This window comes from Pan paniscus, chromosome 1 (genome assembly GCF_029289425.2).
Source record: "Pan paniscus chromosome 1, NHGRI_mPanPan1-v2.0_pri, whole genome shotgun sequence".
Classification (NCBI taxonomy): Eukaryota; Metazoa; Chordata; class Mammalia; order Primates; family Hominidae; genus Pan; species Pan paniscus.
Window position 1 is genome coordinate 187182223 of NC_073249.2, and position 16708 is coordinate 187198930.

Sequence of the window (16708 nt, forward strand, 5' to 3'; positions counted from 1 at the left end):
CCCGCGGGGCCTCCCAGGGCACCTGCCCAAGGCCACCCAGCGCGCGGCAGCCGAGACAGCGGAGCAGAGCCGGACCTCCCAGCCGTCGGTGAAGGCGGCGACCGCCTAGGGCCTTCCCACGGCTCGGCGGCGCGTCACCGCGGGGGCGAGGGGGCGCCTGGGCGCCCGGAGCTGCGGCGCAGGAAAGGGCCCTGGGAAAGGGCGGTGGCGGCGCCCCCGAGGCGGGGCCGGGGCGGGGCCGGGGCGGGGCCCGACTTCCCGACTGGGAGCCTTAGCCGCGGGGCTGAGACCAGGCAGCCTGCGTTCGCCATGAAGCGACCCAAGGAGCCGAGCGGCTCCGACGGGGAGTCCGACGGACCCATCGACGTGGGCCAAGAGGGCCAGCTGAGGTAAGGGCCGGGATGCGGGGACTGAGCAGGCGGAGGGCGAGCGGGGTGGGGGTCGGCCCGACGGGCTCGCCGAGCAGGCGGGCCAGCCCTCCAGCACCGCCTGGGCAGAGGCAGGTGAGCGCGGGGGTCACAGGGGTCGGCGTGGGGGGCGTGTGCGGGCCGTGCCGTTACACGCACGAGTGCGTGGATCCTGCGCGCTCTCGGTCGTGCAGGGCTGGGGATGCTGGCATGGAGGGAGAGTTCAGCTCGGGGGATCAGGTGGCTAGTGGGTTATCATCTATCTGTTGAAGTGGCCTAGGGGAGGCCATTGGCAAGTTTTCCCTGGAGATCTTAGAAAACTCTCATAGACTGATGGTACTCTGGCCCCTGTCCGGAATCTGCTGACGATGCAGAGTAACCCCATTCTTTCCCAATTTTACCCTAGTTTGGATGCAGTTTTCATGTAGTCCACAAATTATTTCAGGAAGAAGAAAATTTGTCCTCCTTTGAGCAAATTGGAGTTTGGATTTAGGGACTTAGTATTGAAGAAAATAATAAGCGACTTGCAAGGGCCTAGACTCCAATTCCAGTGTTCCTCCTATCGTGCCCCCATACTGCCAGTGTCTTTCAGCTCCTGGTAGATAGTCTGACCTGCTTCAAACCTGTCGAACAAACTGTGCTTGTATAGTTCTGCTACCTCGCAGTTCTGTAAACTGTCTAAGCTTCAGTTTCCTTATCTGTTAAATGAGCATGAATAATAGAACCAACTTCATGGAAGTATTGGGAAAACCAAATGAGGCAAAGTATGTCAAGGGCTTAGCACAGCACATGCCTAGGCACACACCATGTGATTCCCAGCACCCTGAAAGAGCTGCAGGGCTGACCGGGAGTCTGCAGACCTGGGTCCCAGCCCCAAATCTGCCACCAACTCACTATGTGGTCTTGGGCCATTGGTTTCCCTGACAGAGTCTGTCATCAGTTTCCCCACAGTAAAACAAAGACAGCAGTGGAAAAGAAAGAGATATACTTCATCTCTCTTGGCTCATCTAGACTCGACTCTCTAGAACAGAATTGGAGGGGAATTCAGTTAATTCTTTCTTTCTTTCTTTTTGACATGGTCTCACTCTGTTGCCCATGCTGGAGTGCAGTGGCATGATCATAGCTCATGGCAACCTTGATCTCCTGGGCTTAAGTGATCCTCCTGCCTTGGCCTCCCAAAGAGTTGGGATTACAGACATAAGCCAGTGAGCCAGGCCCAGTTAATTCTTAGGGATGTTTTTGAGGACATTTTGTAATTTTAGTGCTCTCCAGTTTTCTGAGATCCAAGGATCCTGCCTCAGTCTCAAATCCCAGGAAAATGCCATAATAGATATTCCTCTTGCATCCTGTACATTTGTTTTTAGGGAGTATAACACAATTTGCTATGCAACATATTAGCCTTTCTTAATTGTTTAGCAGAAACTGCTATTTAGAAAAGCAGTTATCTTAGCCTGTGCCTGTTAAGGGCCAGGAAAGGGCACAGCACCATGTGGTGGTGGTGGAGCGGGGTCTCAAATTCAATGGCATTGGGTCTTCATAGATCAGAGGCACAAAATTGATGCCAGAGAACTAGGTTGATCAGAGCTGGCTTCTGTCCTCCACAAGTTTGCATCCCAGTCAGTGACCTGCCAGGTCCTAAAAACACCATGGACAGGATGGAAAGGAGACAGACTGTGGGCTGTGAGGGCACTTAAGCAAAGAGAGGTCACTCTCAATCAAAGATGGCAAGGAGGGCTTCTTGAAGATGGTAGCATCTGGGCAACTGCTCACATGAGGCATAAAGGATCAGTGGGCAGTTTTTTCCTATACATACAGCATTTCCTATATATACAGAGCCCATTTTTAGACACTGTTCTTAGAGGAGCAGACCCCTCTGAGGAGAGAAAAGAGTTGGACATCTGGCAGAAGCTGACTTATAGACGCCCCTTTGTAGCACTCACCAAAGGGCCCTTCCCCCAGCAGACATCAATGCTTCAATTCAGGGAGCACTGAACGATGCCTGCTGTGGCCCAGACCCCGGGCTGGGCATAGGGGGCCCAGATGTATCCTGCTCAGCCTCTGCCCTCAGGGAACTCTCAGGGAAGAAGACCTTCATGTACAAAGAAAGCAGATAAACACTGACAAGGGCCGCAGGACGGAGGCAGCCAGCCTCTTGGGGTCAGGGGCAGGGCGCAAATCCCCCACACTCAGAAACATGAGAGTAAAGAGCAGGGTGTGTTCCACCGTCACTGTGGCATCTGCCTGGTGGCAGTCCTGCCACATCTGTGAAACTCACCCACAGAGCTCTCATCTCAACCTGGCCCCATGACGCAGGATGAGTCCAAACTGAGAGTACAGCCTCTCCTCTCCCTCTGCAAACATCTAATGAGCACCTGCCACATGTCAGACACTGGATCAGGGTCCTGTTCCTGCACAATATAAGGTGGTGGTCTTGGAGTCAGATAGACCTGAGTTTGAATTTTACCACCATTAACTTTGGCCAGTGACTTTTACCCCTTTCTGAACCTCAGTTTTCTCCCGTTCAAAATGGGAATACATTAGCGTTCCTGCCTCACAGGATAAGATTTGATGAAGTAACATACATAAAGTTACATAGCTCCCTGCTTTGGCACAAAGTAACTTCCAATAAACGTTGCTGTCAAAGCGGTCACCATTCAGTTGGGGGGCAACATATTTATGAGACAGCATGGTCTAATGAAAAGACCGGAAGTGTGAAGACTGGACTTACTGGAGTGATTCTTAACTCCAGTGTCTCTGTCACTCCACCTGTAAAATGGTTATTTTTCCTAAATGTGAAATGGCCCCAAAAATACTTCACTTACAGTGCTATTGTGCAATAAATTAGACAAATGGATGTGGAAGTGCAGTATAGAACAAAAAGCACTGGCTCTGAGATCTACATGACAGGATGATGTATATATGGGGGGCACTGGCAAAAGCCCCAGATTAAAAGCCACTAGAGGCCGGGCACGGTGGCTCACGCCTGTAATCCCAGCACTTTGGGAGGCTGAGGTGGGCGGATCACGAGGTCAAGAGATCGAGACCATCCTGGCTAATATGGTGAAACCCCGTCTCTACTAAAAATACAAAAAATTAGCCGGGCATGGTGACACGTGCCTGTAGTCCCAGTTACTTGGAAGGCTGAGACAGGAGAATCACTTGAACCTGGGAGGCGGAGGTTGCAGTGAGCTGAGATTGCGCCACTGCACTCCAGCCTGGGTGACAGAGTAAGACTCTGTCTCAAAAAAACAAAAAGAAAAGAAAAGAAAAGAAAAGAAAAAAAGCCACTAGAGTAGACCTGGCTGTAGTTCCGATTTTCCTCTAATTTGCTGTGTGGCCTGGGGAAGATCCCTTCCCCTCTGAGTTTCCTTATTTTACAAATGGACTCAGTTCTCTCTGAGATTCCTTCATTTGGGACATTGTGATTCTGCCTTTGGCTGACACAAAATGATTAGGGTCATCTGCAAGGGTTCCACGGGGGAGTTCCCAGGGGAAGTCAGCACTGAGGGTGGTCAGGACCACCTGGAAAGCTTCCCCCCATAAGAGACCGCCCCAGAATTCTGGCTAGGAGCCACTAGAGGCCTATGGAGCAGATCTTGATGGTCAACATATCTTCTCTGGGTCCATGAAAATCTGTGTCATTTTCAGATTCTCAGACAAGAGAATCCCACACCTCATCCCACTGTCAGGGCCAGATCGCGGGCTGGAAGGGAGCTCTGGCTGGGCTCTTGGGAACTTTAAAAATAAGGGGACTGGAGGGCTATTCAGACAGACAGGAAGTAGGAATTAGAAGGGAAACAATAATGAAGCAGAGCCAGAAGATGCGGATTCCCTGCTGGCTTTGCTCCTTAGCAGCTGGTAGGCTGGGCAAGCTGCTTTAGCTCCCTGAAGCTCAGCAACCTCATCTGTAAGATGGGCTTTTGTAAGGCTCAAAGGAGGGAAAGACATATAATGTTGCCAAGAAAACTGTAATGTGAGGTTTGCCTCTGAGATATGGGAAGAGGAGAAGGGGGGAAATAATACGACAGGGACAAGCTGACCAGGAGATTGGAAAAAGGGATGGCAGCACTGCTTTGCCCTGAAATGGGTGCGTCAGCTTCCAACAGATGGTCCCAGCGGAGGGATCAGGCTGAGAGGCAGTGACGTGTGCAAGGCTAACCTAATACCCGGAAAGACGCTTTATCAAGCTGGGGGGAACAAAGGCCGTGTTTCTTAGTGTGTCTTGGCTCTTGGGGTTTGTCCCCAGTGAACCAGTGAGGCTTTGTAAACAAGCTGCCCCATAGATCTCAAGATCTGGCCTTCCAAGCCCTGGACCTAGCTTGCTGGGTCCTCCCTCCCAGGAGCTATTACAGACCTCTTACCAGGTCTGCTTGTCCAGATGTTTGGGTGGGAGATATCCTTTTCCAGATGTGTCTGGACAAAGCCAGAGACGTAGCAGTAGGATTTGACAAATGCTATCTGGTCTCTTCTGCAACCTTCTCTGAGCAGTTGATGAAAATGATCCAAATTCAAATGCTAAAAGGGTTGGGACCCTTGGGCTGGGACCCTTGTGTTAAGTCATATACGCCCCCATTCCACAAAGTCCTAGGCCGTAGATTTTATGGTGCTTACATCTCTGTTCCCCAGTGATGCCAAAGACATGGGTGAGAGAAGAAAGCTCTACCATGAGTTCTGCTGTATTCCAAGCCCTTGCTGAGTACTGAAGCTGCAATAGTGAATGTAACAGACATGGTTCATGGCCTCATGGAGCTTATGGATTTGTTGGAGAGATAGACATCAACCAAATAACCATATAAATATAAAACAACGAACTGGCATAAATGCTGTGAAAGCAGGGTGCTAGGAGAGTATTGAGCAGGGGACACTAGTGGGAGGAGGAATGTTAGAAAAGGCTCCCCAGGGAGGTGCCATCTGAGTTGAGATCTGATGGGTTGTAGAAGTTATGGGGCAAAGGGACTGGGGCTTGGGGTGATGTGTGGACCAGAGACGGTGGACCTAGGCTAGGGGACAGTGCATGCAACTGAATGAAGGAGTTGGTGCATTCATAGGCTGGGGCATACAGAAGAAGATGGTTGAGTCTAGAGGGGTTGACAGGGGCCAGTTGGACCACCTGAAAGATGGTGGCCTTGATCTTAAAAAACATTGGGGCCAGCCATGGTGGCTCATGCCTGTAATCCCAGCACTTTGGGAGGCCAAGGCGGGCAGATCACCTGAGGTCAGGAGTTCAAGACCATCATGGCCAACATGGTGAAACCCCGTCTCTACTAAAAATACAAAAATTAGCTGGACGTGGTGGTGGGTGCCTGTAATCCCAGCTATTTCGGAGGCTGAGGCAGGAGAATCACTTGAACCGGGTGGCGGAGGTTGTAGTGAGCCGAGATCATGCCAGTGCACTCCAGCCTGGGCAACAGAGTGAGACTACATCTAAAAAAAACCCAAAACAAACAAACAAAAATTGGGGAGCCACTGAGGAGTTTTAAGTGAGTGATATGATCAGATTTCAATGATCACTCTGCCTGCAGTGTGGAGATAGGCTTGTAGAGAGTAAAAGAGGGTGTAAAAGGACCCAACAAGAAGCTCTTGCAGTCACCCAGATGAAAGATGATAAAGGCGTAGCATTGAGAGAAGTGGCGGAGAGGAAGAGGACAGACGTGAGATATATTTTAGATATAGCATGGGCAGGTTTTGATGAGGTGGGGGTGAGGAGGAGGAGGAATCAAAGACAGCATCAGCTTTCCACCTTGCAGAACTGGGGTACCTTCACTGAGATGGGGAAACCCAGGGGCAGCAGGAGCAGGTGTGGGTGAAGGCCAGCTTGCAGATTCCTGTTCAGATGTGTGGCGTTGTGTCTTCTGAAACGGCAGGGGAGTCACCTTGTTTGTTGTTTGTTGGTGCAGTGTCTGCCCACTGGAGCTGAGTTGAGGAAGGGAAGGGCTGGGGTCTGGCTGAGTGCACCAGCACCCACCCAGGCCTGAATAGGGCCTTAGAAGTGTTGGCCAAATGAATGATGCCTCAGTGGACCCAGCGAATCCTCACCATTCTAAGAGAGCTTCTGAAGCAGAAAACCTTAAGAAGGGTTAGCAGTTGGGCTGGACATTATTTTGGTCAGAGTCTGGGCAGGAAAAGCCCCCCCAGGGCTGAGCCTCTTCTCTGTAATGGGAGCTCCTGGGGTGTGAGCAAACATCCATCATTCAACCGGGGCTGCAGAGGGAAGGCCCGGAGTGGGAGGAGAGGCCGAGGTTGGAGGGACGGGGCCTTCTGGGAGGCCAGGGCAGTGTCCCAGAGCATCCGAGAGGGGCATGTGACCCAGATGCCGCCTCCCCTTCGCCCCCGGCCGCACCGCGTGGGAGGAGGCGGCAGCTGCAGGCGGGGCGGAGGGCGGGCGGCCGGCGCGCCCGGCCCGTGGGAAGCAGCGGCATCTGCTCTTTCCACGCTCGTTCCCAGCGGCTCCCTCTGAAACCCAACCCGCCCGGCCCAGCCCCGCCGCCGCCGGCCAGTGCCTTCGCCCGCCCCGCCCCCGGGGATCGGGTTACAGGAGCCGGAGCTACCGCGCCGCGGTACGCGGTTCCCCGACGGCAGCCGCGAGGGGCGAGGGGCGAGGGGCGAGAGGCGAAGGGCAAGGCCGAGCAGGTCCGGACCAAGAGCCCAAAGTGGGCCCAGAGTGCATGAGAGGACTTGACCCGGGTTGAAATGAGCCCCCAGGAAGAAGGGGAGAGCAAGCTGCTCCTTCCAGGCCCAGCCTGTGGCTCCTCCTGGCCCGAGGTCGGCCCAGGCCGGGGAGACGGTCCCCCAGCCCTGAAAAATCAGCTTTTCTTTTCCTTTCCAGCCAGATGGCCAGGCCGCTGTCCACCCCCAGCCCTTCGCAGATGCAAGCCAGGAAGAAACGCAGAGGGGTGAGTGTCCGTCTCAGCCTCTGAGTTGCCCAACAAAGGGTTGCCATGAATCCCCTGCAGTCTGGCGGCGGGGAGAACCCTAGGCAGAAATTTCACCATGAAGCTAACTGCTTGGGTTCACATCCCGGCTCTGTCACTAGCTATCAGGGTGATTCCAGGCAAGCCTGTTAACCTCTCTGAGCCTGATTTGCTCCTTTGTGTAACTGGAATAATGAGAGGGCCCACCTCAAAGGGCTGCTTTACAGATTAAGTGCATTAATGTAATGCTCTAAACAATAGCAGACACACAATAGGCCATTATGATTGTTGTTCCTATCTTCTGTCTCCTCTCTGAGTCCAGAACTTTCATCCCCCTCAGTGTGCCAGGGTGGGGGAGGGGACAGAAGAAGGATCCCCACTTGCCGCTGTCATCTGTCCATCATGTTCAGCCCCACTTTCCTCCCAGGATGCAGCTGTGCTTCTGCACTGGGAGTCCAGACACCTGGGGTCTGGCAGAGAGCAGCCTGACACTCACTGACTGTAAGCCCTTAGGCAAACCACTTCCTTCCAGCCCTCATTTTCCTTATCTGTAAAATGGGGTCATATCTGTCCTGCTCCCGGTGTTCTGCTACCAGTATTGGAGGGAAGAATGAGAGTGTGTGGGTGGAAGGGCCCTGCAGCTAGAGAGAGCAACACGTGGGACTCCCCAAACCATCTCATGACCTCACAGATGACGGGGTCACCCTCCTGGCCCAGCACGGGCCTCCAGGGCCTTCTCCAGCACCGTGGCTGGTGTCCTCATTGTGATTGGCTGTGCCCTGCTGTACCAGTGGTTAAACATCTTGAATATCACCCCTATAGACCGAGACAAGAGATCTGAGTTGTACTCCCAGCTCTGCGCTTTCTTGCTGTGTGACCTTAAGCAAATCACTGTCCTTCTCTGGGCCTTGGTTTTCTCCACCATAAAGTAAGACTAGATTGATCTCCCTCACAAAAATACTGTGTGGGTAAATATGAGTTGATGACCATCAAGGCACTTTGGAAACTGTGATGACACACCTGTGAGTAACTTCTTGTCATGATTGTTTAGATCATAGAGAAACGGCGTCGAGACCGCATCAACAGTAGCCTTTCTGAATTGCGACGCTTGGTCCCCACTGCCTTTGAGAAACAGGTATGTGACATTGCTGATTGTGCTAGAGGAAATACTGTGTGGGTGGCAGATAAGGTTCGTTTCTCATGGCATCTCTTGTTGATTGGTAGCAGCTGCCTGAGATGCTGTGATCATTTACCAATATCTGTCACTGGCCAGGGTAAAAGGAATGGAAATTTATACTTAGGTGTCTCAGGTGGCTTTATGTCTATCATCCCATTGAATTGACTCCTCAAAATGATCCCAAAGGTTAGGGATTATTATGCCCATGGCACAGGTAAGGAAACTGAAGCACAGAGAGGTGAAGTAACTTATACCAGATCACGCAGCTAGTAAATAGCAGGGCACAGGACTGTGTGATTCTCAAGCCCTCATCCCTCTGCACTACAGACATTTCTAGAGTGACTTGAAAGTGGAAAAGGCTGCTCAGGGAGTGAGCACTCTACCATTGAGCATGTTAGGTGGGGGAACTACAGCGGGGAATCAGACAGTGGACTCAGCCTCAGAAATTCTCACCCTATGCACCAAGGCATAGGTCAAGGGTCCTCTGCCTTCCTTTATGCTGGTGAGAACAAGTCAGTCATCCCACAGATGTTCACTAAAACCGTCACAGGACCAGCCATGAACTAGACCTAGTATCTGCCCTCAAGGGACTCCCATGGAGCCTCTGATCTTCAGGCTTCACCTGGAAAGCTTAGGAAGCATTTCCCAAGAGAAAAAGAGGAAGAACAAGTGGTCTGGGGATAAGACGATGAGCTAGATCTTGGGCACATTGAGTCTGAAGTTGGATTCCCTGAAGAGCTGGTTTAAGAGGCATTCTGAGGATGGTGGCTAAAGCCATGGAGGTGACAAGCCTCTCTGCAGGGAGCAGCAGAATGCGAAGTGACACAGAAGGGACAGTACTGTGTTAAGAGACGGCAGATCAAGAGGCATGGTGAAAGGAGAGCCCAGAAACAGTGGTGTCGTGCAAGTCAAGGGAGGAGTGGTTTCAGGAAAGATGATCGGCAGCTGTACAGTGGACAGATGGTCTGAGAGGAGAACTGAAAAGAATGTTCTAGATTTGGAGAACTTGGCCAAAGCAGAAGCCCATTTGCAGGCAGCAGTGGAGTGGGAGGAAGGTGAGAAAGTTGAGACAGTGAGTGCTGATGATACTGCACAGCTACATGGTCAGCTGCAGGCTCCACCCTTCTGTCTTCTGTACCCACAGGGCTCTTCCAAGCTGGAGAAAGCCGAGGTCTTGCAGATGACGGTGGATCACTTGAAAATGCTCCATGCCACTGGTGGGACAGGTACCCATGCTCTTCTCTTTCAGGCGTCATTCATACAACAAATATTTTGAGGCTGGGCCCTGGGGATATGCTGGTGAGCAAAGTCCACACGCTGCCCACTCTGAGGAGCTCAGTCAATGGAGGGAACATTTGCAAAGCTTCTCTCTCTCCTTTCAGCATCTCGCTCTCCAATTTCAGTGTCTCCATTTGTCGCAACCTTTTCCTCAGTTCAGCTCCCTCCAGTCTTAGACCTGGGAGGCGCTTTCTTCTGTAACAGACTGTTCCTATGGGTCCCACTCTTGTCCAACCCAGGACCTCATTAAGGATTCACCTGAATGAGCTAATTCTCACTGGGATCCCAATCTGACCCCCCTTAACCCAGGGAGGAGCCTGGTATCCTACCCACTAGTCTAGCCTTCTGGGCTACTGTGGGGTCCTTGGCAGAACTGGGGTGACATATCATGCTCACCATAGGTCTCAGGATTGTAGCAGGACACAAATTAACTCATTTTGTTATTTTAAGCCCATCAGTTACAATAAAGTAAGGAAACAGTGGCTTTAAAGACATTTCCAGACAAATAGAAATTCTGTCTACTCAAAGTTTCTCTGTGTATTTGGTGATTTCAAAATTGGGAAACCTTGAAAGCTCCACAGGCCTTGGCCACAAAGACCTAAGTTCCAGAGACCTAACTTACTGCTACAGAAGAGGACAGTAGCATTTTAAGTGGCCCATTCTGGTGCTTCTGAAGCCTCAGTGTATACCATTGTCACCTTGGGGCAGGCAGAATCAGGAGTCATCCCCCAGAGATTCTGAGGCAGTAGGTCTAGATTGAAGTTTAGGAGTTTGCAAGTTTAACAAGCCACCCAATTATCCTGGTGCAGGTGGTCCATTTGGGAACTTCTGCCAAAAAAAAATGCATTGCTAAGAGTGGAGACTTCCATCTCTAATGAACCAATGGGGGAGATTCAAATTACATTTATGGGTATCCAGTGAAAAGAAAAGTAGTGACTAATATGTGGACATCATTTGACAGTTTTAAAATGCTTTCACTTGTGTTGTTTCATTTGATTCTCACAAGAACCTGCAAGATGGGGGTTAGTGTTACCACCATTTTCTGACTGTGAACTAATGGGAAGACAGAACTGTGGTTCACGGTATAGGCTTTAGATTTGAATCGGGCTCTACTGGTTACTAGCCGTATGACCTTAGACAAATGATTTAACCTCTCCCTTCCTCAGTTTCCTCATCTCTAAAATGGGAATAATTAGAGGGTTTTATGAGGATTAAATTAGATAACTTGATGAAATGCTTAGTAAGAATTCAGCAAATGTTAGTTAGAAAAAAACAGCGGGCCGGGCGCAGTGGCTCACGCCTGTAATCCCAGCACTTTAGGAGGCTGAAACAGGCGGATCACAAGGTCAGGAGATCGAGACCATCCTGGCTAACACGGTGAAACCCCATCTCTACTAAAAATACAAAAAAAGAAATCAGCCGGGTGTGGTGGTGGGCACCTGTAGTCCCAGCTACTCGGGAGGCTGAGGCAGGAGAATGGCATGAACCCAGAAGGCGGAGCTTTCAGTGAGTCGAGATTGCACCACTGCACTCTAGCCTGGGCGACAGAGCGAGACTCCGTCTCAAAAATAAAAGAAAAAGAAAAAGAAAAGAACAGAAAAGGCCAGGCGCAGTGGCTCACACCTGTAATCCCAACACTTTGGGAGGCCGAGGTGGGCGGATCACCTGAGGTCAGGAGTTCGAGACCAACCTGGCCAACATGGTGAAACCCTGTCTCTACTAAAAATACAAAAATTAGTCGCTGTGATGGCTGTTGCCTGTAATCCCAGCTACTTTGGAGGCTAAGGCAGGAGAATCTCTTGAACCTGGGAGGTGGAGATTTCAGTGAGCCAAGATCGTGCCACTGCACTCCAGCCTGGGGGACAGAGCGAGACTCCATCTCGAAAAAAAGAAAAAAAGAACAGCAAACGCAGAAAGGTGAAGGGATTTGCTTGAACTTACATGGCTAAGTGTATAGCAGATTTGGTTCTCACCCACAAGTTGACCTGACTCCAAACATAGTCTCCAGCTGAGCTGTTCCTCTGTGGGGGCCGTGAACCAAGGACTAGATATTTGCTGCCATCGTCATGAGACCAGTGCTGGCTGGGGTTGTTGTGTCTTTGCCCAGAAGGTGATCAAGAGAGGAACAGGTATGGAGAGGCAGTGAGGATGTGAATATTTGTGCAGGAAGTTCACCTGGTTATCCATCAAAGAGAGGGTCCCTAGCCGATAACAGCAGCTGAGGATCACAGTGGGGTCTTGCTTTCCAGATTGCCTTTTGAGCCAAGGGACAAACTCAGATGCCAACAAGGCCAAGCCAGTAATATAAGTGATAGCTAACTTTTCATTTATTCAGCATTTTCTGTGCACTATTTTAATTTCACCCTCACAACTCTATACGGTAGGCACTGCTATATCCCCATTTTACAGCTAAGGAAATTGAGGCACAGAGAGATAAAGAGACTTGTCCACAATCAGGCAGCTAGTTAAGTAGCAGAGCCAGGATTTGAACCCAGCTCTCCTGGCTTCCAACGACCTCACACTTCACTGCTACACTACGCTGCCTTCTCCAAGGGGCCTCCTCACTCTGATGGCTGCTGCTGCCACCTCCCTTCCTGGGCATCTGCCCCTCTCAGCAGGCAGAGTTGTTCTACACCTCCAAGTGCATAACCTTTCATATCTGTCAAGTATCTACTTCAATGAAGTTATCTTGGCCACAAAGTTTTTTCTTTGCATTAATCATGAATTGTGATGAAAGCAATATTTTACATTTTATAATGCTTCATAGTTTAGTGAATTCATTGATCATTATAACCCATCATCCTCCACCCCAGGAAGGGATTTTTGTTCTCACTTTGCAGATGGGGAGTCAGGCTCAGAGAGGCAGGATGACATGGCCACGGCTGCCCAGGGAGTGAGTGGAGGAGGCAGGTCCAGAACTCAGACAGTCAGACCCAGGCTCCATGCTTCTCCCCACACCTGGCATGACCTTCATCACGCCTCCCTTTGCAGGATTCTTTGATGCCCGAGCCCTGGCAGTTGACTTCCGGAGCATTGGTTTTCGGGAGTGCCTCACTGAGGTCATCAGGTACCTGGGGGTCCTTGAAGGGCCCAGCAGCCGTGCAGACCCTGTCCGGATTCGCCTTCTCTCCCACCTCAACAGCTACGCAGCCGAGATGGAGCCTTCGCCCACGCCCACTGGCCCCTTGGCCTTCCCTGCCTGGCCCTGGTCTTTCTTCCATAGCTGTCCAGGGCTGCCAGCCCTGAGCAACCAGCTCGCCGTCCTGGGAAGAGTGCCCAGCCCTGTCCTCCCCGGTGTCTCCTCTCCTGCTTACCCCATCCCAGCCCTCCGAACCGCTCCCCTTCGCAGAGCCACAGGCATCATCCTGCCAGCCCGGAGGAATGTGCTGCCCAGTCGAGGGGCATCTTCCACCCGGAGGGCCCGCCCCCTAGAGAGGCCAGCGACCCCTGTGCCTGTCGCCCCCAGCAGCAGGGCTGCCAGGAACAGCCACATCGCTCCCCTCCTGCAGTCTTCCTCCCCAACATCCCCTGGTCCTACAGGGTCGGCTGCTTACGTGGCTGTTCCCACCCCCAACTCATCCTCCCCAGGGCCAGCTGGGAGGCCAGCGGGAGCCATGCTCTACCACTCCTGGGTCTCTGAAATCACTGAAATCGGGGCTTTCTGAGCTGCCCCTTCACCACCCCGCCCCAAGGAATAAGGAAGGTTCTTTTACCAGGAGCCCAAAAAAGGGCACTGCCTTTTCTGCTTTGCTTCGTGGACTGGCTCATATGTGAAGGCATGTTCTCCAGCCATCAGAGGCCCCCTCCTCCTCCAACCCATCTCTCCTCCTCACTGTTATCCCAGCTTATCCACCCAGCTCTCCTGGAGCTGTTCTCGTCTCAGAGGCTTGGTTCCATTTCTCACTTGAACAGATGAGTCCTGGGAGAGACCCTCAGAGATGCGCCCAGACCCCTTTCCTGCCCTCTGCACACCAGCAGCAGGCATGAACCTTGGGTCTGGGAAAAAGCTTTAACCTGCAGGGCACCAGGACCCAAGGCAGGCTGTTCCTTGGAGCGGTCAGACCCCAGTCAGGAGCAATGACTGACTGGCTGCAGCCTTCCCACGCCAAGAGGCTGGAACATAGTGTCTGCCTCGCTTCCTGGAGATAGTAACTGAGCAGGGGCTACAAAGAGGTCTCCTGGGAACCCTGTCTGCCCCTTCCCACCTGTCCTTGGGCCACACCATCACACTGAACCACAGGACAGACCCTTTCTCCACCACAGCCAAGGCCTGGAGACTGGGGGCCCAGCAGAGCCTGCTCCCACCCTCCTCCCAGCAGCAGACACCCACCCTCTCACTGACTAACAGGTCCCTGCACACAGCTGGCCTGGTAAACCCAGCTGGGAGGTTTCTAGGCAGCAGCAAAACTCTGTGACAGGGTGTCCTCACACCAGGCCTTGGACAGCTCTCCCAGACAGGAGCCAGGGTTGAGCAATGGAGAGCCCAGCCCCCGCGTCTTACAGTCGCCATCCTCCAGGCATGTGGTCCCTCCCCATTGGGTGCACAGTGCAGAGGGGCCGTGGCCCCATGTGATGGTGCGCAGAGAGGAACCTCTTGGGATTCAGCACCAGACGTCTGTGCTGCCTGGTTTGCATCCGGCTCACAGAGCCCAGACTGCTGGAACAGCCAAGGACTGTCAGGCTGGACAAAAATAACTGCGAGGAGGGGCAAGAGAAAGGATGATTCGAGGCACCTCGGCCCTTCAAGGTCATGCAGTGGGTCAAGGGCCTGAGATCCTGTTCACCAGGACTCCACAGAGCTGGCTCTGCTCAGAAGCCATTTCATTCCCCGGCTCCACCCTAGGGCACTTTTTCTAACAGAGGAAACAAATGGTCCAGCAGTCGTTCCCAGCAGAACAGCGGAGCCTGGACTGACACCCAGTGGGACCAGTGTTGCCACACCAGTTGATAAAATGCAGAAACCCTTCTGTACTCGTTGGTAAATATCTACTCCCCCAAGTGACTCCAGGTGCCCCCCACCGCCTGGCACTTCCCCCAGGACTCCTACGATCTGGTTACTGCCTGGCCGATCCAAGGCTGTAGAGTCCCAGAGCCAGCAGTTCACTGGTGCTCATTCCACACTGGTTAGATACTTCAGTTGTCACCCCTGGGAAGATTCTCCCACCTCCTCCCTTTGATGGAACCACCCTCCCCAGAGGCTGCATTGAGGAGACTCCACAGACGAAAAGTGAGTTTGCAGAAACCTTGGGGAAAAGGGCCCTTTCAAAGAAGTGGATAAGAGGGAGGAGATCATTGAGTGACCCAGAAAGCTCTTTTGAAAAGACAGACTCCTCAAGGAGAGATAAAGAGGAAAGCACCTCTTTCATTTTTAGTGTGAGCTAATTCCATCAGACTGCTGTCCTCCTGGACCCATCTGAGATGTGCAGTAGCAAGGAGAGGGGGGATCATTTTAGAGAGTGGGTCATTGGCAGGGAGTGCTCCTGAGGGAGGCAGAGGGGAGACTGTGGTATAAGGAAGACAGAACTCACACGTGCTCCCAGGATTGGGGACAGGGACAGACGAGGTAACAGAAGGCAAAGGCCAGTTTCCCCTTTATCATGAAGGGGCCCACTCAGGACAGGAACAAGGACAACTCCTCCTCCTCCTCCTCTCCTGCTGCTCCTGGGATACCAGGTCAGTGATGTAGTCTTGCAGTTTGGCAACTTCCTAGCCTGAGAATCCCTAGTGGGGCTGTGCGAAACACATTTCCACGTTGCAAGTATGCAACTCCAAAGAATCTGTGATGCCACTGAAATGAGATGGGAATGATCCAGCTCTTTCAGCATCTTGGTTGAACTTGCTTTCATTGTCCCTGGGATATTGTGGAAGGAAAGGTGACTGTGTGATCTGATTCCGTGGTCAAGGACTTGCATCTTCTGTTTCTATCCCCAAGCCTTCCTGGTGTCTCCAACTCCTACCCCATTGCATGGGTTGTTGCGGACATCCAATAAAGATTTTTTTAGTGCTTCTGGAAACTTCCAGTAGATTCTACTTCTAAACTATCTCTGGAGTCCATCCACTTCTGTCTGCACCCACAGCCACCCTGGCCAGGCCACATCACCTCCCCCAGATCACTGCCCTGGCCTCAGAAAGGTCTTCCCTCTTGCTTTGTCAATCAGTTCTCAGTAGCAGCAGAGAGAAATTGAAAGCTGCAGGTCATATCATATCATCTTTAGTTTGAAAACCTCACTCTCTTACCCTATTATTCTAAAGGTCTTCTTCTTTTGGTCCCAACCTCACTTCCAGCCTCATTTCTTGCCAGTCCCAGACTTGCTCCCTGAGCTTCTGCCACCTGCCCTTCCTTCATTTCCTCGACATTCCAGCCTCGTTCCCACCTCCAGCACTTTGCATATGCTGTTCCCTTTGCCAAGAATGCTCTTCCCCTACCCTGTGCATGGCTGAGTTCTGCAGACCCTCAGGCCTTGGCTTCAAAGTTGCCTCCTCCAAGAGGCCTTCCTCGACTACTGCACTTGTGGAGTTCCTCTATCACAAGGCCTCTGTTCTTTCCCTTCATGGAGAATTTGCCACTGCATATCCATTTGTGTAATTTACTTGTTGGTTGACTGTGCCTCCCACTCGAGTGTAAGCTCATGAGGCCAGGTGCCATGCCTGGTTCACTCTCCACTCTGTACCCAGCATTGAGCACAGGGCCTGGTCCATAGTTGGCGTTCAATAAATACTTGTTGAAGAAGTGAACTGAGAAGGTGAGATATCTTCTGGACTCATGCCGTGGATGGTCCGGGCCCCTCTAGGTGTGAACCCCCTGCTGGCCAACTTTGCGGGGAGGCTGCAGAGCAGAGGGAGAGCCAGGGCCAAGGGACTGGAAGTTCTGGCAAGTGGCCAGGAGGCCCTGGCCAAAGGCAAGTGCGAGTGTCCACTCCGAGTGCACACTGACA

At 52.1% G+C, this 16708-nt stretch overlaps 1 protein-coding gene across 3 annotated transcripts; it reads left to right on the top strand.

The window, feature by feature from the left end:
* Positions 1-258: 258 nt before the first annotated feature.
* On the top strand, positions 259-15787 carry HEYL (hes related family bHLH transcription factor with YRPW motif like). 3 transcript variants are annotated; one of them, XM_008968373.5, is made up of 5 exons: positions 259-389; positions 7234-7300; positions 8370-8453; positions 9640-9721; positions 12765-15787. In XM_008968373.5, exons 1-5 carry the CDS (start codon positions 310-312, stop codon positions 13436-13438), a joined length of 987 nt encoding a protein of 328 aa, XP_008966621.2. In that variant the 5' UTR covers positions 259-309; the 3' UTR covers positions 13439-15787. The 3 variants fall into 3 exon arrangements, with proteins under 3 accessions (XP_008966621.2, XP_008966622.1, XP_003815454.1); XM_008968374.5 differs by lacking the exon at positions 259-389 and adding an exon at positions 6785-6964; XM_003815406.6 differs by lacking the exon at positions 259-389 and adding an exon at positions 6786-7037.
* Positions 15788-16708: the final 921 nt, after the last annotated feature.